The 24,756-nt window shown below is 36.0% G+C and overlaps 1 protein-coding gene across 1 annotated transcript in view; it reads left to right on the forward strand.

Annotated features, from left to right (window-relative positions):
• The window catches only part of LOC110018773 (vacuolar protein sorting-associated protein 51 homolog), a 129,371-nt gene that overhangs the window by 75,624 nt on the left and 28,991 nt on the right, over positions 1 to 24,756 (forward strand). Inside the window, exons 8-12 of the mRNA XM_020716204.1 lie at positions 3,798 to 3,905; positions 9,877 to 9,977; positions 10,394 to 10,461; positions 19,547 to 19,620; positions 21,574 to 21,640. Coding sequence (XP_020571863.1) covers positions 3,798 to 3,905; positions 9,877 to 9,977; positions 10,394 to 10,461; positions 19,547 to 19,620; positions 21,574 to 21,640 — 418 coding nt within the window. The remainder of the gene's footprint in view (positions 1 to 3,797; positions 3,906 to 9,876; positions 9,978 to 10,393; positions 10,462 to 19,546; positions 19,621 to 21,573; positions 21,641 to 24,756) is intronic.

Consider the following 24,756-nt stretch of genomic DNA (forward strand, 5'->3'; position numbering starts at 1 on the left):
GCCGGTGTAGTCCGTTTTGTCATCCGGGGTCGCTCGGACGACATCGTCGACAATCAGGTCAAAAACGCGTCAAAATCTAAATTTCGCAAAATTTTGACCCGCGATCGATCGTTTCAAAAGGTTTATTCGAGTCTTCGACGGGTAACAGTACAAGCGATGCGAATTGTGGCGATCGGACGTGTCGACTCTCCGAATTGCGAAGTTTTGTGCGCGGGAGTGCGAATTGTGCAAAAGGTCACCCTAAGGCTCAGGAAGGTCCTATAGGGAATCCCTTTTGGGTTTCCTCATGTTGGTTTCATCCTTCTATGTGCTAGAAGTTGATACCACACGCGAAACTCCAGAAGGGGACGGAAGCGGATTGAATTTCTAGAACAAGGCGGGTCCCATTTCTAAGGTTCTAAAATAGTCGAAAGGAGGTCCCTAAGGCTAGATCCTAAATCCTAAGAGAAAGATTAGACCTCACTAAAAATGAGGTCAACAACATCTCACCCTCATCCGGTGGAAGCTGATGCTCCTCACCTTGTTTTTCACCTGCCTCTTCTTCGCTAACATTCTCCATCGATCCTTGCTCGGTGAAGTACACAACTCGGCTTGTCGAGCAACTAAAAGCGATGTGTCCAAAGACCATGTAATTTGAAGCATTTTTGGGCTAGGACTATATTGGAGGTGTTGTTTCTTCTTAGGCTTCTTACTCTGGGCAGCTCTTATCATTCTTCTGACCGGTTTTCTCAACTCCCGTAGGTGTGCTTCTACTGATATCTCAAACTGTGGGTGGCTGTCTGAATGGCGGTGTGTGCCTGCTTTTGTTTCTGCTTTCTCCACACCTTTAATGCCAATGTTTGGACATCACTGAAAGACCAGTAAGATTGTAGTTGAAACACGTTGCTGAAGGCGGGCATCAGAATCCCAAGCACTTGGTTATCGTGTGCTCCTCAGGTTTCATCAGATCACATTTCAACTTAAGTTGTAGGAACTCTGCGGTATACTTCTCTACTGATAGCTCTCTTTACTGCAGGTGGTAAAGCCTCAAGAAAATATCTCGACGGTAGTGTGGGGGTAGGCACTGTCGCTGCAACTCTCTCTTCATCTTCTCCGAGGTAGTATTGTTGCTCCGTCCTCTGTCTCTCCCTCTTTAGGTTATTCCACTGCAACAAAACGCTCTTCTTCAGCTTAATAGCAGTTACTTTTACTTTTCGGTCATTTTGCCTTCTTGTATTCAAAGATCCTCTAAACAGTCTGGAGCCACTCTATGAAATCATTAGAATTCATTCTCCCCTCAAAATCTAGTCTGTCCACTTTTACTTCTGAGCCTCTGCATTCTCCAATAGACACTTCATTTCTTTATCCTCCAACATACACTTCATCTTTGTATCCTCTAACAAATACTTCATTTATGAATTCTTTAACAGGTACTTCATCTCTCAGCTTCTTCTGATTCTGTATCTTAAAGCATGGCGACCTATTTTCTTTAATAGAATCTTTCTTACGGAAGCGATTCAGGTATTCCTCCCTCTTTTTGGTTCTCACTATCATGTTTGTCAGTGACCTCTCCATTGACCATTTCTCAATGCCATCGAGCCATTTTATCATTCAACGGAGCTGTCGCTAACTTTTCAATGGTAAACTTCTGATCAGGTTCTGGCAATTTCCTCCATGGAGACATGATCAAGGTTTTTGGTGGGTTGGTGGAAGGAGATATGCAGGGATGGTATAGGGTGGGAAAGAGAATTTTTGGGTGGAGGTAGGGTTAGGTAGTGATGGATGCTAAGAATCCTAGGATAAGACTTGGGTTGGACTAACATTGATACAAAATGATGCCAGAGTTAACCAAACGACAACGAGAAAAGCAACTTTTATTACGGAAAGCAAATAGAGGTTATAAGAACACACATTTAAATTAGAAATAACAAAAGTCACACAACATAAAAAAATAAAAAAAAACAAAAAAATGCAAGAGTCACACAACATAAACACAAAACTAGGGCATCGGTCAAAGGTGATGGTGCTGCAGTTGGAGTAGGAATAGTAAGTATGGATGATTGGATGGTCGAGAGACAACTAAGGGAGGGGCAACAACAACAGAGAAGGCGACAGGTGGCTAGAAAGTGGGTGGTAGCAAAGTCGTGGTGTGGGGATGCAACAAGAACGCTGGTGCATGGTGATGGTAGGTGGAATGTGGTCGGAAGGGGCGACAACAAGAAATTTGTAGCTGGAAGGGATGGGCGGTGGCTGGACAATAGCAGGACTGATGGCAAAACAATTTCGGCAGGGGTGGCAATACGTCAAGTGGGTGGGATGAAGGTTGGGGAAGTAGGGAAGGTGGATAAACGCCACCTCAGGACGAGCTATAGCCGTAGTGCCTTTTCTCCTTTTGATAAAACTCTAGAAGGGAAAGCTGAGATACTAAGTGTTGTCCTGACGAAAAATTGAATAAAAGACTGAAAACTTAAAACACATGTGTCGCATATATAAACCCTAGATAATTAGGATTGGATCCTCCTATAGAAAGGAGACGCTGATCCCTTGTGGAAGAGCTAGGAACTCCTGAGTTTGAACCGATTTAGTCTAGATGAAGGAATCACGGGAGCCTCTCCGGTGTCCTTGTTCTTCTTAATTTGGGGGTCGGTTGCTTCTGCACTTTGAGTTAGAGTCGTGTTTTGATCTGGTAGTAATTCTGGTTGGTCGTTTGTTATCTACAAACTCTGTGTCCATCGCCAGTTATTATTTTAGGAGAGTTGGAAGTGATCCAATGAACATTTCAAATTAAAATAAAATTAATGATCATGCTATATTAATCCGTTCTTTTGTTTTCCTTGACTTTTTTGAAGCAATTTGAATAAAATGGTAATAATTTAGTGAATAGTATATTGATAACCAATAAAATGGCAAAGTGGTTAGGACGCGGGCTTGCTCACTGTTGATCTTGGGTAGCAATTAGACATATCTCTAACATCTTTATTGGTTAAAATAAGGGTTTTATCGCATGAAGCTTCCCCATTTCATGATATAATGCTTGGGGACGGTGAATGTATGCAGGTTTCTTTTATATTGTAAACAGAGTGTTTCTATGATCTAAATCCATGATTTCAGGGGACCAACTGGGGGCAACATAAAAATTGCTCCGGACCTTCTTCAAACATCTATACAAGTAATCCTCTTAAAAAACGGACAGGCCAACTACATCATCTGGAACGTTTTATGACTATATGTTTTCTAAGTAAATAGCACACTTGGTGGTGCATTATTAAATAAAGGATCTTCCATTTTGCTTAGACTATTGACAAGAGAAACTATTTTATTTTTGATTTAATTTCCTGACTTAATTTACTTGAAAAAAAAGGTTTCTTCGAAATATACAAACTGTCTGCTTATTGCAGACCTTTTGGGTGCAACTTGGACATTGGGCATTGCTTTTATACCGATGAAAGTTGAAATTAATTTAGGCTTATGCTTGCTCGTATGATTCTATATAGCATTTCGATGATGTGCTTTTAAAATGTATTATTTTTATTTTTCCTACCGATCTCTGCCCCATTTTAATCATCATTTTTTGTTTTTCTGTGAACATGGTCAACTAGGGAGTGCATAGCTGATAACCTGCTGCCAGAGCAGTTTTCAAAACTTGACCTTGATTTGCTCTATTTGATTTTTATGTAAATCACATAATATATTCTCTTCCTTTTTTATTTTTCCATTTAATGATGCCCAAATACATTTTATGTGTAGAACTTTACAATCTTACTTATAGAATTCTTTTTTGGTGAGAAGCTTTTGTCAAGTTTTTTTATGCTTTACAGGTTGACAATCTGAAGTCTAAGTTACTTGAAAAGTTTGAGGACTGTCTCTTAAAGTTCCACAATCAATCTGAAGAAGTCGAAATCTCAGAATCAGATGGGCTACCCAAGGCAAGCTCAATGAGATAAATTTGAGTTTATTCCTTTCCTTCTGCCTTGTTGAGTTTTCCGTAGAAACTTGTTGAATTTTTTTAAGGCTCCACGTACATGAATTGTGTGGGCAGTAGATGTTCTTAAAGATATTGGCCGCACTTAAGCGTGTGGGTTTGGATGTTTTAACCTTGCGTCTTACCCAGAATGTGGCGTTGTCTGTAATAGAACTGACAGATTCACTTATTTCTTTTTTTCAACTATAACTATGGATGTCCTGTTTTGCTACTCTTAAAACGGCCTAACTGGAACAGTTCAAGTTTTCACAATTTCAAACAAATTACTTCCGTGACTCTTAGATTGAATTGGCTTGCTCCAACTGGAATAAAAACTGTACCAACTCTACTTTTTTGCAAAGGGAAACAAGATTTGAGTCATGAATACTATAGTATTAGCCTTTACACGCATGCAGATCAATTTTTAATTTATATAATATCTGGCAAAAATTAGAATATAATCAATGATATAAGTCCTGATTCAAATATAGGATGCGGTAAGACAGTTCTTGGCAGGCAGCTCAGACTGAAATCTATTTAAATAAATTTGAAGTTGATCAAATTTCTTGTGACGTGGTATGTTTGAGCATGTTTTGAGTGGTTAGGATTAAAAATAAAGGGAACTTAATTATGTTTAGTACATTCTGTTTCTCACATAGACTTGGATGTTTATTTTTGCCCTTTTTGAGTAGCCAAGTAAAATAGTGATTATCTTTTGAAGCATCAATCAAAGTAGGCATGACTAAAAGATTTACACCCGGACTGTTTTTGGAATTCTACTAACCCACTCTGCTAACTTGGAAACTTGAATCACTATAAGAACTATTATTGGTTCTTTTCATGATTTAGAACCGAAACACTATTCATCAAGACAGCATATCAGCTTTAAACTCTTTCACGTTGTACTCCCCAGCCACACAAATAACCTTTAGTAAGGCTTACAAAAACCAATCTTAATAGGCTTCAATATAGGTTTTGCATTGGAGAAATACATACAGATACTGAAAAAATATTGTTGTCCAAAATAATAATTTAGTGATCAAAATTTTCCATGAATAATGATTTATATTTTACCATTCAAATGATATTGATTATTAAAATAACAACAAAAACTTTGACCTTGAAGCTGAAAGTCCCGATGGAAAAAAACAAGTTTCATCAAAAAGATCAATATTGAAATTGTTTGAAACCTGAATCAGAATTGAAATGTACTTTGCAATGTCCCAATGGCTCAAGAACTTTATGAAATGATTCGATAGTATCTAAGACAAAAACATCATAGAGCAGTTGGAAAAATGGGATTATAAGGAGGCACCAAGAGAGATATTTTAAATGAGTAATGTGTCACGCCTTATGTGGGACGTAATAGAGACGATTACAATTCAACTGATTGAATATACCCCTAACACTCATTATGTCTTCCCAAATGTCACAATAGAGTGTTTGGTAAACTCAGGCATTTAAATATATCTGAAACAACACTATAGAACATTACGCCAATCAATTTAGTAAAAAATGATCATTTCAAATTCAGCAGAAGCAATCGCTTACATTTTTTTAAATATGTCTACAAAGTTTCTAAACTATATGAACATTCTTAAAAAAATATAAATTTAATTAGTTTCTTTATCTCAAAATTCATCTCTCATACAATAACAATATAATAAAATAGAACAACAACCACAACAATAAGTTTTTATCCCACTAAGTGGGGCCAACTACGTGAATCCTTATTCTCTATTATTTCCTATTAATTGTCATATTTTATTTAATTTTAATAAATTAAGATCATTTTTTATACAACATGCCCAAGTGTTTTGAGGCTTACCACTACTTCTCTTAATATAAGTCAAATCTAAAACATCTACTCTCCTAACCGATCATCAAATGATCGACGTTTAATGTAACCAAACCATTTAAGACGATTCTCTCTAATCTTGTCTGCCACTAGAGCTACACCAACCCTTTAACAGATACATTCGTTTCACATTTAATCGCTAAGCTTCAAGTCACTCATCCACCTAAGCATTCTCAACTTAGTAATACTTAACTTAGTTTTATGCTTCTCTTTTAAAAGCCAACATTCTGCGCCATTAAGCATTGGAGTCTCACCATCATCTTATACAGGCCAACTTAGCTTTAGTCAACACCTTTTTTTTCTATAACTCTCCAAAGCACTTCTCTTGAAACATTATCATAAGCTTTTTTCTAAATAGCTAAAAATCTATGTAGATCCTTCTTACTCTCTCTGTACTTCTTCATCAAATCTCTCAATAAATATATAACTTCCTTTGTAGACTTGCATGGTATAAATCCAAACTGAATGTGAGAAATATTTTTACCACGTTTTAACTTATGTTCAGTTACTCTCTCCCATAATTTTAATATTTGGTACATTAACTTAATCCCTCTATAATTTGCACACTCTAATGCATTACTTTTATTCTTAAAAATAAGGACAAAAATACTCATCTTCCGACATCTTTTAGTTTTTAAAATAATTTTAAAAAGTTTAGTAAGCCAATAAATTGTCAAGTCTCCTAAATTTTTTCACATTTCTGTTTGATTATCTTCAGGTCTTACTGATTTTTCACTCTTCATTTGCTTTAAATCTTTCTCAACCTCAGTTTTATTAATACAATATTAAAAATAATAAAGTTTTATTATTATTAACAATATTAAAATCACTAAAGATTGTAATTTTAGTAGTAGTAGTTCTAGTGACAGAGTTGTAATTATGGGTGATCAAATTATTAAATTATTAAATGGTGTGAACAAAGTTGGAAGTTTAGGGGTTATATATTTAAATACATAAGTGATGGTGATATAGATGAGAATGCTATTAGTAGGATTCAAGTTGGTTGGTTGAAGTGGAGGAATCAGGCCTATTGTGTGATAGAAAAGTACCGCTTAGACTAAAGGAAAAAAAATTATAAGATTGTGGTGAGATTTGGAATGCTCTATTGCGCTGAATGTTGGCATTTAAAAGAGAAGCATAAAACTAAGTTAAGTATTGCCGAGAAGAGAATGCTTGGGTGGATGAACGACTTTACACTTAGAGTCAAAATGCAAAATGAATATTTCCGTGATAGGGTTGCTGGAGCTCTAGTCTCAGTAAAAATTAGAGAGAGTCGTCTTATATGATTTGGTCACATTAAACATCGATTATCTGATGATCATGTTAGGAGAGTAGATGTTTTAGATCTGACTTATGCTAAGAAAGTCAGAGGTAGACCTAGAAAGACTTGGACATATTGTATAAAAACTGATCTTAATTTCTTAGAATTAAATGAAAATATGACACTCAATAGGGTGCAATAGAGAAAAAGGATTCATGTAGCCTACCCCACTTAGGCGGATAAAGGTGTTTTGCTGTTGTTGTTTGTATTAAAATCACTAAAGACAGTCATATTTTCAAGATTTTCATTGAAAGGTTTATCATAATTTCTCACACATCTATGTTGAATATCCTCATCTAAGAAAAATATATTTTGATTTTTTTCCTCAATACACTTTTTTTTTATCTAAATCATTACTTTTCTTAAATCTTTGTTTGGCTAGTTTATACATATATCTTTTTCTTTGTTTAGTATGTAATCTATTATAAAGATTACTAAAAACATAATTTTTAATATTACAGTTTATTCTTGTAGCTTTTAGGGGCCACATCTTATTTTTCTTAATTTTCTATGCTTTCACATTTAAATCAATTTTCATAACAAAATTGTTTATATTTTATTTTTTCTTGCACATTTTCATTCCACCATCAACTATTTTTATTTATAATTTATTTTTTTGATTCTTCTAGTACATCTTTTGCAACTTGTTTAATAGTGTTCGTTATATTTTCTATTAATTCTACTAGGTAATTCCAAATTTTTTCTTTTAAACATAAATATTAACCTACTTGAAGAACATAAACACCTATAACAGTAAGAATCATAATATCAATAATAATCTTTATAGCTATAATTTTATCCCAAATTCTATTAAATTTTACAACATTATCTTTTAAAATATTTTGTATAATTAAACATACACCATTTCTATTGACACAGGAGAAACCCCAAATCACAAATAAAACTGAAATATTGTTGCTGAAATTAATAGGATTAAGACTAAGGACGCTTAGCACTCATGACAATACAATCACTATTAATAAAAGAAACTCAAGGGAGATTACAAGTGCATAACTACAGCACCAAATCAATGAGGGCAGATGGAGGTTATGAAATCATAAAGAAGGCAATAGAAAAACTTCGCCTCCGACATAAGGAGCATATTTCTTCTTATGGTGAAGGCAATGAGCGTCGCTTAACTGGAAGGCATGAGACTGCTGATATCAACACGTTCTCTTGGGGTGTTGCAAACCGCGGAGCTTCAGTTCGTGTTGGTCGTGACACTAAAAATAATGGCAAAGGTTATTTCGAGGAGCGGAGGCCGGCATCGAATATGGATCCCTACATCGTGACGTCCATGATTGCGGAGACCACAATCCCCTTGAAACCAACTTAAGAAGAATTTATTTCCACGCTTTGCTTTCCGTGATTCAGATATCTGTGGCATTGATTAAAGATTACATGTTCTCAGCTATTTCTGGTTTGATCTTATGTTGGGAGTTTTTCTGTGTACCATTTGGAGCTCACCAAGTTTGTTGTTCCTGCATTGCTGTTTACTTTCTTATGATATGAAAACTGATTACAGTGTCTGTTGTTTGGGTGATATTTATCATGCTAAGAATCCATTTGTTCCAGTATAATTTATTAAATATATATATATATATACACACACACACACACACACACAAACACAAAAACACACGCGCACATACAATTTTACAAGAAATGATTCGTTTATTTAAAGTAAATCATGTCACCCCTTAAAAAATAAGCAGTGGGAATTGATCCAAAAGCATTGTCAAATATATATATATATGCATATATTATTTCAAGGTGTATGGTGACTGCCGGAGTATGACATCTTGGCCAAGTCTCTAGAAATTCACGATTGAAAGGTCTAGTCTTCAAAGGAGTCTGTTCTCAAAGCCCTTTGTAGATTTCCATGATGGTCATCACAAAAGGGCAGTCCCAAAATTTTATTCATATGAGATTGAAATTAAGAAGTTTTCAACATTTGAAAGCTATTAAAGGTAGTCTTGTTATTAATTTCAGCCCAAATGATTTCCTAGTTTAAATTGTCTGGAACTTTAGTACACTATTTTTGCATAATGTTGATCCAAAATATTGCTATCCTAATGATAATATGTTAATCCTTGATGGCGATTAAAGAATGATTTTAGTACTTTTAGTCTCAAACCATCTATGTTAATTCCTGATGATAAATAAAGAATTATTTTTGCACTTTTGGTCTCAAACCGACTAAATACTTAATATAAATGCTTATGTGGTTTTAATGCTATATTTATATGTTTTAATCGTAAAATAACTTAATTTGAATAACTGAAGAATCAGGAATTTTTTTTATGCACTTGTAACTATTTATGTGCTGGGGGAAGAAAAGATAAAATTTGATATTAAGATGTAATCTGCTTGTAAGATGCCTTGTAGAAGACCAGCTTTCCATGGACTGAGTTTTATACAGTCAATATCTAAAATAGCAGACTGCGTACAGGGCGTACATGTTCCTAAAATAGTTTAATACACACACAACTTCTTAATTTTTTTTAGTCGCCATTGCATTATGAGGGTCAACATGAAAGTTGAGCGCCATTATGTTGGTTTGAGTTATCAGTTATTCAGGCAAATTAATTGGTAAGTGTTTGATTACCATGTGCATATAATATAATTATATATATGTATGTATTATTTGACTCTTCTATTATGATTCATGAATAGGCATATTGTTTGTATTTCGGTTTCATTGAAACACTAAAATGGCATATCTAATTTTTTTTCTTTTTTGCGCCCTTCATTCAGGCTTCAATCGGCGAGTTTTCCAAAACTGTTCATGCTTATCTTATAATATTTCCGGATTCAGAAGCTCGGCTGATCAAACTTGCTCAGGACTTCTTTGCAAAGTATGCATTTGATTTTTGGCTTATATAGCTTATCGGAAAGACTTAAATCCTTATAATAAGATTATATCCCAAAATAATCCCAACTATTTGCTTGTGGCCAAATCTCATAATTTAGTCCTACTTTACAAAATTGATCCAAAATGATATTTCACATAAATTGTGATATAAATTTGATCTCATTTTAATCTTTCAAATAAAAAAAAAAATTGATCCCAATTTAGTCTCAGAGGGATTATTTTGCATCCGTTTTGTATTTTTGAGTGACTAAATTGGAGAAAAGTGATATGTTGGTAATAAGTTTTTCACATATGAAGAGTTGGGGATTATTTTGGAGTTTAACCTTCTTTTTACTTGACCATCTTTAACTGAAGGATCTTCCCAGTAATACTTGTTCTGATTGAACTTTATGTTTGAAGGCGTTACGGAATTGTTCAGCAGCACATAAATAGAAGAACGTCTGCAGCAAATTTGCTAATAATGCTTTGTAAGAATTTGAAAACATATTGAATCCCTTTTTCATGGGGTGTCAGTGCATATGATCTATTTATTTGGTTCTTAAAGCTTGGAAATTAATAGTATTTTTCATTTTTTTATTCATCTGCTTGTTCATTTATCTGCAATGATTCGAGCGATCTGTTTTTATTTTCTTTATCTTGAAAGATGGTGTGATAAGGCTAGAGTAACAAGTTGCATCCTAATTTGCAGTATTGCTTTTTCAAAAAACTGTGTTTTGTCTTTGTAGAGATTGCTTTATTTTATTGTTATTTTCTAAATTAACTAATTGAACTTGATACTCTATTAATTTTTTTTACCTTGCCCGACATATCTGCAGTAGCACTTTGTTCAATTGTTCTATTTTTTTCTTGAATTATCCCATTTCCATGTTCTTAATGGGCTCTTCTATTTTCTATCTCCACTAAATGTTTTGATTTTGCGAACTTTATTTCAAAATTGTCCACATATTTGCACATATGCTATAATATCTGTTCCCAAAAAACAGTATATGCACATATGCTTTAATATCTAATTCTCAGTTTGTTTAGAATTGATTGTCATGCTTACAGTACGTGCGATAATTTTACGGCAGTAATGGAGAGAGGACTCGACTGTTAAATCTTTAACCAATTTAAGGAAATAAATAAGAATGCCTTGTCTTTGTGATTGTGTTTATTTTTCTTAAATTTTAGTGGGTAAGTAAAGAAAGGCTTTCACCTGTGGCTTGTATTTTTGCAAGACCAAACTTCAACTCAAAACTGCTTTAGCAATTAGATGCACGATGGTCAATTTTAGGTTTTCTGACTGAACTAATAGATGCAGAGTATTAATAGATGAAAAAAAAAATTGAAGATTCACAATTCAGAAGCCATCAGTTAATGCTACAACTTTTGTATGTTAAATACAAACAAGCAATGCTAGAATCTTAAGCCTAAATGATAATGGAATAATTTCAGAAATTTAACAGGAATTGAAAATCAAAATTAACAAGCTATTGAATTTAATTTTCATAATTTGAATTTCACATCTTTTTTTTTTCAAAATCAGCAACGCTATTGAATTATGTAAATGAAATAGAACAGTAAACGAAAATATCAACAAAAAAAAAAGAAAATCAAGATTCATGCTAGTGGGTGGAGATGGTAATACCAGAGTTTACCCAAACCACAATGCAAGACACAAATTCAATAATAATTTAATGGACGGTTACAACAATGACTCAAAAGAGAAGGAAAAAACACTATATGAATCAAAACACAGAACAAATATTACAACAAAGACTTAACAATTAAAGTAACACAAGCTCAGCGAGGAGGGAGTCTGGAGAGGGAGCGCTGGAGCGGTGGTCGGGAAGGGAAGCAGGGGGGCTGCTGTACCCCACAGGGCGGCTGCATGGAACTGTTGGCAACCTGGAAGGGCAGCAGGGAGGCCGTAGGGGGGGCTGGAAGCAACCTGGAAGAGCAGCAAGAATGCCTTAGTGGGGGCTGGAAGCAAGCAGGGCTGCCGTAGGGGGGCTGGCAGCAAACTGAAAGAGCAGCAGGGATGCCGTAGGGGGGCTGGCAGCAAACTGAAAGAGCAGCAGGGATGCCGTAGGGGGGGCTGGCAGCAACCTGGAAGAGACAGGGAGGCAGGACAGCAGGGTGGCTGGAAGGGTAGCAGATCTGCGGCAACCTGTAGGAAGGCGGTCTAGATGGAGCAGCGGGGCTGTAGTAGGGTTGTGGAGCTGGTGGACAACAATGGGATGGGCAGAAGGATAGATAAATATCTCGGCAGGGTCGAGTTACAACCGAAGACTAGTCAGACCTGTGGAGACGATCACCGCCTCAGACAAAGGACAGCCAGAGCACTACCTTGACGTCGAATACAACCCTTAAGAGTAAAAACACACAACAAACTGAATTCAGATTTCATAAAAAATCAAGACCCTTATCCTAGACATAAGAACTATTTATGAGAACAATCCCACAAGATAATAAAAATATTTGCTTGTTTTTAATTTCAAATCCATACTCATCCCTTTGGCCATGTACACCAATTGTAAATCCCAACAGCCTTACTGTAGATAATATAAGGCGCAGAAAATCCTGCCTGTAAGAATCCATTTTCTCAACAAAAAGTCACAAAAATCAAATGTACAAATAATATAATTCTATGAAAGCCGGGAGTTGGCATAACAAGGTGTAACAATATTGGAAAAGCCCTTTCTCTTTCCTACAAACAATGCTCTACAGCCAACACATGCCACCAGCATGAAGCGAACAACACAGGCCAAATCCAAAAGAATAAAAAAGCAAAAAATCATTTTCAATTGTATTTCATGCATCCATATAACTGATTGCCTCCAATGCAGGATGGCATTTTTTGCCTAGTGATGAGTGAACTTTAATATTGATAGGTAAGTGCTTATTGTTTATTTGTTATGCATTTTGTTTTTTCTTACAAGCAAACTCCTTGGGCAAATGCACGGAAAAAAAACTTACAATTTTGAGGGCACTGGCGAAAATAAAACCTGTGATTATAGGTCAAGTTTGCATTCTTAAATGAAGTGCACGTGAAGTGTTAATAAAATAAATGCTCATTTTATAGGAGCTGATGTATAAGAAGGTAAAATTATGACTATCCAGCAAAATAATTTGTATTGTATCTTTGTTCTCGCACTTCGCTCGACTAAAATGATTGGTACAGTTGAGAGACATCATGGAGTGTAGAATAAATAGGCGTAAACTAGTTAATGTGGAACAAGAAAAATGAAGTAACAATAACATGAAGGTAATGGAGTCAAAGTTTGGACGTTTACATGCCTTCATGATGTAAAACTAGAAGAAAGAATGAAACAGAAAATTAATATTAAAATTGTTCTTTAAAGAGCTTTTTTAACAAATCATAATATGCAAAGCCACATTCTATGTTACATGACTCCACTAAAACAGGAATGGGAAAAAGGAAAGGGGCGAAGGGCAATGGAAATGCTAAAAAAATCAAGAAGTTTTTTCGTAACAGTAAAAATAAAATAATCACGTAGTCTTCAAAGTTAGTACTGATTGAAATGATCTTATGAGGAATGCATGAATTCATCCATGTAACACAATGTTGACCTCATTTTGAAGTCATTGCTCTTTTCCTTAGGATCCTAGGATCTAGCTCTAGGAATTCTTATTGACTATCTTAGAAAATTAGTATTGGAATCCATCCCCTTTAGAAATTCCAGCAACTTCCTATTTCTCTTGTGATGTCTCGCATTGATGATCTCAAAACCATCGTTGTATGGTCGAGTGGTTAATAACTATCATATTAAGACTCAAGAAGAAGTTCTCAATAGGATTTCAAGCCCTAGGAAAACCTCTTCAGGACTTTATTATCACACACACAAAATACACAAAATTCACTAAGTTGCACAAGATCAAACTAAAATTGAGTTTAAAGGATGGTGAAAATGCGAACTTATCCGGATGACCTCCGACGACAAAATTGGCGTCCAGAACACCAATTTTAGCAAGAAAAGTCACCCATATTGCCATAATTTCGCGCACGAGAAAATTGCACGCAAATCGATGAATTCATCAAAATGACTTTCGACGACGAAACGGACCGCGCCAATGCGCCCGCGCGCTAATGTGTCCGGAACGTCAGAATTACCTAAAAAAGACATTCATTTTGCTATGATTTGACGCATAAATAAAAATGTACGAATCGAATTTTATTTTTGAAATATTAAATATTTTATATTAATATAATAATATTTATAATCCCACTTAATCCCTTCTTCCCAGTCACGGTTCGATCGAAGTGTGCTCGCCCCCTCGTGCCCTAGCTCACACGATCGGCCGCACCCAAGCCGACCAATCGAGGCCATGGCCGCCAAACCCGGCTTCCTCTCCCGCATCTCCTCGGTCACACGCGACATTCCGCTGCCATTCGCTCACGCTGCTCGCCTCCTCGAGCTCCGCTCGACCAAGCAGCTTTCCAACGGTGAAACTTCACTTGGCTGACTCTTCCTCTGCCATAGGCTGCATTTCCTCCTCCCTAAATGCATCTTCTCTTTTCCCTTTACCTGATTCGACCATCAGTGAGGTTGGTAGGTGGCTGTCCCCCTTTCATCTCTGCCTATAAAAAGACTTCCTAGAGGACTGTTTTGGGTTGTTGAAATTTTTTTTGAGAGAAGGAGAGACTGAGTTTTTGATGTTCGAGACTTTAGGAAGAGAGGTTCTGCTGAAATTCTCTTTCGGCTAGGTCCTTGTGTGCTGGGCGTTTGGAAGCTTGGTGCCCTTTTTTTGTGTTTTTTGTTTAGGAAATCTCAAGCAATGTACTTCTTCCTTCTCTTCTCTGTTCTGTTGCCCTGCTCGACACATGTTGGAAATGTTAAAATAGGGAATGCATACATGAGGCTTTGTTTTGTCTTAACTGGTATTTCATAATGACATTGATATAAAAAATTGAGCCTTTGATACTTTTATTGGAGCTAATTTAGAAGTTCTATGTTGGTTAGTTGAAATAACATTTTAGGAAAAACATGTTTAGATTCATTGTGACAGGCAAATCTTCTTCTTACACTTCTATTATTTTTTTATCTGTATGTTGAAAGCTGTAGCCTTCTTTCTTTTCTCATTGCTGAATCAATTTATTGTTAAAGGAAGGATGATTTTTAGGGGAAAGTATCACTTGCATTTCTTTTCTGCTCGAAATACATGGGAAGTCTTGAAATGATATTTGCTCATCTAAAATTCATATTGAAATGAAATGTTGATGCTTTTTATTATTGTTATTCCTGTCCAAATAAATGCTGGAAATTCTACCCCGTTTTGACCCATTCAATGGGCTTCGATTTTGGCTTCTTCTGGATTAAATGTATGCTGAAAATTTTTCTCTGTTTTTTTTTTTCATATGGGTGTGCTCGGTTTGACTCTTTTGGGATTGAACTTATGCTGGAAGTTTTTCTCTGTTTTTCCTATATGGATGATCTCGGTTTGGCTCTTTTGGAATTGAACTTATGCTGGAATTTTTTCTCTATTTTTCCCATGTGGATGGGCTCGGTTTGACTCTTTTGGGATTGAACTTATGTGGGCTCGGTTTTGTTGAGTTTAATTTGGCCTTTCATTTTGTTGGGCTCGGTTTTGGCTCTTTTGGGTTGAATCCATGCTGGAAATGCTGGTCTGTTTTTCCCCATTTGGTGGGTGCGGTTTTGGCTTAAAGTATACTCTTTTCTTTAGCCTTTATGTTGGGTTTAATTTGGTTTAAGAGAAGGAATTAGTTTGATTTAAAAATTTATCTGTTATGGGCTCTCTTTTGCTGGGTTTAGTTGAGCTAAAAATGTATTTTGGTTTCCCCTTGTGCTCGGCTCGGTTTACCTCTGTGTTGAACTTGGTTTGCCCCCTGTGCTGGGCTCGGTTTGCCCCTTTGGTGGGCTCGGTTTGGCTCCTTTTGGGATTGTGTTTTGGCCGAAATTCCTTTCTATTTTAGCCCATTTGCTGGACCCAGTTTGATTGGAAGCTCTTCATATAACGTTCCTCTTGAAATTTTTATTGGTAATCAAGTTTTTCATCCCAAAATTCATGATTTCAATATCTACTTTTATGTGGGAATGTTCGATACGAGCAGACCAACTCATTATCATGTCTTATGTGATTAAAATGGTTTCAGTCCTAATGATCTATAAAAAACTTGTCCATTCACTCTCTTACGTATATCAAAGGTAATGTAATGGCAATACCTGTGGTGACTTTTACTTTCTTGGCCCTACCCGTGGGCTTATTCTGTGGCGACTTTCTCTTTCTTGGCCCTACCCGTGAGCTTAACCGTGAGCTTAAATGGTGGTGGGAGCTTAAATGGTGGTGGCCTTCCTCTTGCTGCCCCTACCCGTGAGCCTTACCTTGTGATCTCTTCATGAGATAAGTTGGGCTGGTGGCTGTCCTTTTCTGTTGCCTCTGTTTATGAGCATTTATATGGTTTTATCTGGATAATTTCATGTTTATATGATATGAAAACTTTTTAATGAAGGTTGAATTTAAATGATTTTGATATTGACATTATTTTATGGAAGGCTAGAAGGTTGCCCCCTCTATTGATTAGTCTCTCTTATTTTGTGACATATAAAAGACACTTGAAACTTCATTTTGAGAAATCATGAAAATCATAAAGTTGATATGAAACAGATTCATGATGGGTTTGAAAGCTTATAAGATTGTTATTCATAAAAGAGTTCTTTGGAGGTTTGATATTAAAGTTTGGATAACATAAATGCCACACTTGAATCCAGGCTTACGTGTGTGAGTACATATAGGTGGTGGAGCCGCGAGTACAATTGTCACACTAGTTTTGGCTGCGTTTCGACCTGTTCGAAACAAAATGTGGAAAGGATATCCTTCTTGGGTTGATCCAAGGTTGATCCAATTATAAAAGTTGGGTTGATCCAATTATAAAAGTTGAGAAAATGATATATTTCTTGGATTGATTCAAGGACCTTGGGCTCTCTTTTTCAGGGTTTTTCGTCACAGTTTTGAGGGTTGCTTCAGCTTTTATCCTTTCGATCTTTTGGGTGGATCAGTTCCTCCTCTCTCTCATCCCCATTTTTATTTTTTTTTTCCTTCTTGGTTCGATTTTTTGTGCTTATGTCCGACACAAAAGTGCTCATATATAGCCTTTTGCTATATATGAAATTATCAAACAAGGTCGCAAGTAGGTCGGTTTTGTTTTGGGGCTTAGGGCGATGATGACATGGGCGATGATGACAAAGACACGTCGGTGGTAGAGCAGAATGATAATCCATCCTACGATATCAGGACCCAATCTTGGGATCTGATAAACTGTAGGATGTTAATATCATTCCAATTTCGTCCTCTGACACAGGACTAGCGGGGGACCTGTACCTTCTTAAGTTGTTGGCTGTCCTATGCCCGACGACGTGATCGACTAGTGGACAACTATACTTTTTTTCAAAATTTATAAAACAAATTGATAAGAACAGATACAATATTTTTACTACAAAATTGATACAACTTCTTTTTTGTATGTTTGAAATCCATGTGCATGCTAAAATATAAATTTTAAATGTGTTACAACTTGGTTGTCCACTTGTTGATTACTGATACTGGGCTAAGGAGTACCCTCCTAAGTTAGGTTTAATAGGACACCCTTCTAGTTGAGTGGCGGGTTCTATACATCCAGGTGACCGATAGTAGCCTTCGACGTCTCTCGAGTACAAATATATATTATTTGAGCCTAGCCCCGACTCAAGTGCTTGCGGTCCCATCTTTTCGGATTTTTCGTATGTTTTATTGAAATTTTTGGGCAAAACACTGTGTTTTGCATCTTTTAGATAGCATTTTTTTTAAGTTCAGAAGGCTTTATAAATGTTTATTTAGTATAAGATATCCGCCTTACTGTTTCCTATTCATCATAACTTTGTTTGTGTATTTTGAGTTAGTTCAACAGGTGTAGCACTGGTTAATCCAGTAGAAGTTAGAGGTGAAGGATAAAAGCCACTCATGCAACTTGATCCACATCCATATTGTTTGTGGAGTTCCCTTTTCACTTTTGACCTGGTATCATGTCAGCTGCTACGATTGAGCAACCATTATGGTTGTTAGGATAGAAGATCAAAATGATCTCAGGACTATTTATTGCGCATTAAAGAGTCTTTTGAACAAATCATAATATGCAAAGCCACATTCAATGTTACATGACTCCACTAAAACAGGAATGGGAAAAGAGGGGAGTCCTTGGGGGGGATGTTGGGTTTGTGTGGGTGGTAATGGAGAAGCTTTTTCATAATAGTAAAAAAAAAATTCTCAGTCTTCAAAGTCAACACTGATTGAAATGATCTTATGAGGAATACGTGAATTCATCCTTGGAATACATACACAACTTATCAGTCAAATCAAAAGCCAAAGCCAATGTATTGCTGCAATTGTTCAAATACCGAGTTTTTTATCTTTTAAATAGCAATTTTTTTTTTCTAGTTCAAAAGGCTTTACAAATATGTATTTAGGAGAAGATATCCACCTTAATGTTTCCCATTCATCACACTTGTCTTTGTGTGTTTTGTGTTAGTTCAACAGGTTTGGCACTGCTTAATCCTGTAGAAGTTAAAGGTGAAGCATAAAAGCCACTCATGCAACTTGGTCCACATCCATGTTGTTTTTTGAGACCCTTTTTCACTGTGACCTGGTATCATGTCAGACGCAACAATTGAGCAGCCATTATGGTTGTTAGGATGGAAGATCAATCTCACAACTATTTATTGGAGGCTATTTTAGTCCCGAGCTATCTATAATGCAAGTGTTCCAACTTTTTAAATCTGATCAAAATTAGTCCCTAAACTTCTCAAATTTGATTTAAAATAATCCAACAATGGGATTATTTTAGACCATATTAGCGAAGTTAAACAACCAAATTGAATAAAATTTTAGTTTGGGATTGAAATGGCACCCCATACAATCAGTTGAGGGAATATTTTGATATTTTGTCTTTATGGCTACATCTAGTCAGTAGTGCTTTTATGCGGTACAAATTTATACAAGCTGACCTCTCTTGTAGTGTTATTCATCTTGGTGGATTAAGGCCAACCTTGGTTGTTCCATGGTTCACTCATTTCTTTGACTACAGTCAGAATCAGAAAAGAATTTGAAAGAAATATCTTTTTAATTATTTATGCGTTCATTATTGCCGTGATTCTTTTTTCTGTAGAACATCTCATTTAATTTTGGAGGTAAAATGCTTCCTCCAATAATAATATGTAGGATCGGACAAAGGCCAGTAAAGTGCCGTTTTTCAGAAGAGAAGGGTTACATGGCTTTCTGGAGTTATATACCTGATTGTGTTTTTTTTTTTGGATCTTTTAATAAAAATTTCTGGACTTCAAGGGAATTCAGATTTTTAATCCTTTGTTTTAGCAGCTAAAATTGTTCCCCTGCTTCTTTAATACTTCCTTCTCTTTGAATTTTTCTAGTCTTGAATTTTCAGCCAGCTATCATTTTTCAAAGTAAACTGTCATTTTATGAGGACTTCATCTCATTTCTTGCAGATGCTGCTACCGTATATTTGATATGGCATAAAATATACTGATTTTTCCATTGCAGGGGATATATGGAATGATGTAAGTGTCATGGATGAAGTGCTTTCTGAAGCTGCCCTTCCAGTTTATTGTCTCGAGGTTTATTCTTATTTTTATTATCGAAAGCCAGCTTCTAGTGATGATTTTATTCATGACTAGACGAAAGACTGCTTGTGTTAGTTAACAATGTTTTTTTCAGGGACTGTTTCAGATCTCTTTCTGTTTTTTATTTTTTGTTTATGTTTTGATATAAAATAAAAACATGGTTATCATCTTATTAAGTTTCGATTATTTTTGTTTTTCGCGGAGATAGAGGCGACTGATGGCCAACGGTGTAGACCACCAGTAGCAGCAGATGGCTGGGGTAACTGGTAGCAGTCAGTCCGTGGTGATTTCATTTTAAAAATAATGAAAATATCTAAAAACAACTTAAAGTTATTTTAACTGTTTCAAAAAATAGTTTGATTTGTTTTCAAAGAAGAACTGAAAATTCCAATGAAATATACTTTTTGAAAACAAAAACAAAAAATAAAACGGAAATTTACATCTACAGTACCCAATTCTTATGCATTTACCTATCTCACACCCAAACTCTCATTTTTCCAAAATCAGCACCCTACCTATTGTTGAAAATGTGGACTTTATTGTTAGGGAGTGATAAGAAAAGGTAAAGTTGGGTGCTTGGTTTGTAAAAAATGAGGGTTTGGGTATGAGATAGATAAAATCATTAGAATTGGGTGCTGTGTATTCGAATTCCCCAAAATAAAATAAAACGGGCAATTTCATACATAGCACCCAAATCATTGCTATTTACAAAAACAGGCTCAAGTTACAATAACTATTTTGAAAGTTGATACTAATCATTCTTATATTGACATTATATTGTGTCATTTGCACATCTGCATTAATAATTCTTGGTTTCGGTTGCTTCCTTGTTTTTGTTTGTGTGTGTGAGAGAGATCGGAGGAGCTAGTACTGTGTCAAGTTTGCGATCTTATATTGACATTTAGCTTGGGTTGTATAGTCTGCAAACATGGAACGCAATGTTGCAACCATGATTTGTGAATGAGGGATGCATTTTCTCTTCTATTATTACTGATGGCTCTCCACGTTGCTAAATGTAAACAATACACTCATCAATGCTTCCAATGCTAAAACAAACAGATCAGTTTCAGCTTGATTCAGCCGTGGGGCAGCTTAGACAGCTGTTGGAAATAATGGATTTTGATTGTACTCAGTATTCCTTATTTCTGCTAGCGCTTGAGTACATGTTAAAGGAATCTTCGGTTTTTGTACTGTTGCTTAAAATCTTAGAGGCTTGTCCTTGAATTTTAAGTTCATGGTTGGTGGCTTGTCTAAAGTGAAAGGAAATGGTAGAATTTTTTCTGTTGATGAGGAGTGATGATTCATCTCCTTCTATATTTCTAATGGCTGTCCTTGGTGATTACCGTTTAAAGATTGTATCTGACAATTTGGGATAGGATCTTATTTAAGTTTGGCAATTCAAACCTAGTTGGCTAGCTTAGTATAGTTTATTTTGCTTCTTTTGTTTCCATTCATTTGTAATAAATGGATTGATGGATTTATAGACTTCATACGGATGTGCAGCATGCATGTTTAGGCATAAGCTACATATTAGTGCACTTTGCTGTGAAAAAGGATATACATGTGGCATATGCGTATGCGCATAACTAAAGTTTATTTAAATGTACAAAATTGATTTTCATAAGCTTGTTCTTATGTGCATTATATACCTTTGTTGGTTTGTTCCAAGATAAATTACATATATTCTGCACTATTCTGCACGTTTATCTTACTCACTTAAATAATCATAATTAGTTCTGTTCGTTTGTGCAAACATCTTGGTGCATTAACTCCAATTTTGATACATCCATCTGCTTAGTTCTATAATTTTGTGTGAGCTAAGTAAGATGCTACGATTCTTGTAGTACATATTTTAACGGCTTCATTTCCAATGGTTATATAGTTGGTCAACAGGATTTGAACGTTCTTTTGGGGCGCTGAGTCTATGAATGGTTTACTTTATCTCAGGCAGCAAGCAGTATTTGCAGACAATATATCAACACTCTATTCTCTCATCTTTTAAATGAAATCTCAGGTGATCCTCCATCTATCTAAACAATCAGTTATATTGCTAGTTCTTCTATTTAGAATAGATTAAGGAACCTTACTGGACTTTGCTATGTACTTATATTCTCCTTTTTTAACTTGCGTTCCAATTATTATGTTAACTTTTTGTGGACTAGCAGGCCAATTTCTTGGGCTTTGTGCAAATGTGCCCTTTCGTTCTTGATTTTATTTAGTTTTATGTTGATTGTATGTTTCTTTATTATTGATCTATTGTTATTTTAGTAGGTCTTTAAAGCTTTTGGTTAATTTTTCTTAAGCAACTTATTATGACCAGATATTGAACTGAGTATATAGGCAATCATTATAGTGAATTAACAGATTACAATTTTGAAGGAGAAAGATAATTGAAGATAACGATATGACAAAGTAGAAAATATCTATTTGATACTGGAAGACGTCCGTGATAAACTTTCATTTATACCTCCTCATTTGTAGCCTAATGAATATTAGATGATGGCATATATATTTTGTTTATTTTTGTCCTTCCTATATAATAAGATTTGAAACCTTCTATCTACTTAGGATTCAATACTCAAAATATTATCATTTGAATTAGAAAACTGAGCTGATCATGCACAATTTATTCTACATCCTCTATAGTAGTAATGGGATCAGAGTCTAACTGACATGGCAGAGTATAACTCGGGGTTCTGGTATTCCGATTTAACGGATTGTATGATCCTGCCAATGCAGAACACGGGTGAGATAAGATTTCTCATCTCGTAATTGTGGCAGCAGGATTTTCCCACTAATCAGTTGCCAATAGGCCATTATGGACCCAATTTTTATGTTATTTTAATTAGAATTAATGTTATTTTAAGAGGGAACTATTTCTTTGGTTTGAAGATTTTTAGCTTTGTTTTGTGTATTTTGGAGATTGTATTATTTCATTTTTGTACTAAGAAGTACAATATTTTATTTCTTTTGCATGTGATATGTCTGTAGCTTGTTAAAGAATAGATGATGGAACCTCCTAGCCATTTCGCTGTTTGATATTGCCTTTTTTTTTGCTTGATAGCCGTTGAACGACTTCTATCCTCTTTTAAACACCGTCGACCTTATCAATCAGGAATAAAAGAAATCATAATAAAGAGTTTCCTTCTTCGCAATAATGCAAAGAAGGAAATATTATATTTGCACGGATTCTCTTCTTTTTAGCTGAATATTTAGATTATGAATATGTATTAATTAAGTTACTTAAATTAGATTATACTGAATATTATGTACCTAAAATAGATTGTACAAACTACTATTTATTGGAATGAAAGCAAAGGAAAAGGCATTCAGCCTATTTACTCAAAATATTGTCATGGTATCAGAGCTTGAATCCTTGAAATTTTAGTTTTTTGTTATATTTGTCTGACATCTTCGACAGCTTCCTCACCGCCGGAGAGGTCGTTCTTATCTTTGAGTTCTGCGGAATCTTCGTCCGCTTTGATTGAGTTCTACAGCTGCTTCAAGCCAATCGCCTTCGATCGAACCAGAGCCGATCGCCTTCGATCGGACCATTGGTGCTGAGTTTACGACTGGCGCGGCATCTCCGGACATCTCCGCTCCGCTCGCTCTGGTCTGGACTTCTCCTCTGGTGCGGCATCTTCGGATATCTGCCGTTCGCTCCCGCTCGTTCGATCGTCGCATCTGCCGCTCGTTCGATCTTCGTTCTTCGCATCTGCTCCGCGATCGATCTGTCCCGATTGTTTGATCGATCGTCCTGCACCACTCTGCGATCTTCGCATCTGCCGAGTCTCGTGCCTCGATCCACCGATCCACTCCGCGATCTTCGCATCCTGCATTCAGAGATACCGTGCGGACATCTCTGGACAATCCTGCATCCACTCCGCGATCTTCGCTTCTGCTGTGTCTCGTACCTCGCCTGAAGTTCTTCGCATCTATCGTGCCTCGATCTCTCCCGATCGTTCGATCGTTCGATCGTTCGTCGAGGCCTAGCCCTTGGATTTGAATTTTATTTATTTTTAAAATATCTTCTGAAATCTTAGTTATCAAATTTAAGGGAAAGAATTATGCCGCATGGGAATTTCAACTCAGAATGTTCTTAAAAGAGGAGCTTTGAGTCATATTGATGGATCTACCCCAGCCCCTACTGAGACAAAAGATCTTGGTCAATGGGAAGCAAAGGATGCACGGATTGTTTCCTGGATTTTGGGATCTATTGAAGCTCATATGGTGAACAATTTACGATCCTTTGGCACAGCTAAAGAAATGTGGGAATATCTGAAGCGTGTTTATAATCAAGATAATTCTGCAAAACGCTTCCAATTGGAACTTGACATGAGTAATTTTAGTCAGGGTAATCTTTCAATCGAGCAATATTATTCTGGTTTTTTAAATTTATGGAGCGAATATACTGGTATTATCTATGCTAAAGTATCAAAGGAGAACTTAGCCAGTTTTCAAGCCATTCATGAAGAAAGTCGTCGTGATCAGTTCTTAATGAAACTGAGACCTGAATTTGAAACTGCTCGAGCTGGGTTACTGAACAGAGATCCGGTTCCATGTCTGGATGTTTGTTTTGGGCAATTACTGCGTGAAGAACAAAGATTGGCAACACAAGCTACTATCAGTACAACAGGTGAATCATCAGAAATAATTAATGTTGCATATGCTGCTAAGACCAAAGAGAAAGGGCCAGTGCAGTGTTACAACTGTAAGAAATTTGGTCATATTGCACAAAATTGTGAAAATAGTGCCCAACACGACCCCAAAATCGTAAACCACAAGCACTTCATGCCACGGTATCTAACAATCCTGCCTCGACTTCGACTGTTGCTGACAATAATCAAACAACTGTCACACCCTATATGGTTCAACAGATGATTCTCTCTGCATTTTCTGCTCTTGGCCTTCAAGGGAAAGGTAAAACTATTTCTTCAGTTACTTCTCCTTGGTTTGTTGATTCAGGCGCCACAAATCATATGACTAGCACAGCTGAGCTATTGCATAACCAACGACCGTACATTGGTACTCAACATATTCAAGTTGCTAATGAAACTAATATTCCAATTACGACAGTTGGTGATATTAACTCATCCTTCAAACATGTTTTGGTTTCTCCTAAATTATCTA

The sequence above is a fragment of the Phalaenopsis equestris genome, unplaced genomic scaffold, assembly GCF_001263595.1.
Source record: "Phalaenopsis equestris unplaced genomic scaffold, ASM126359v1 Scaffold000036, whole genome shotgun sequence".
Classification (NCBI taxonomy): domain Eukaryota; kingdom Viridiplantae; phylum Streptophyta; class Magnoliopsida; order Asparagales; family Orchidaceae; genus Phalaenopsis; species Phalaenopsis equestris.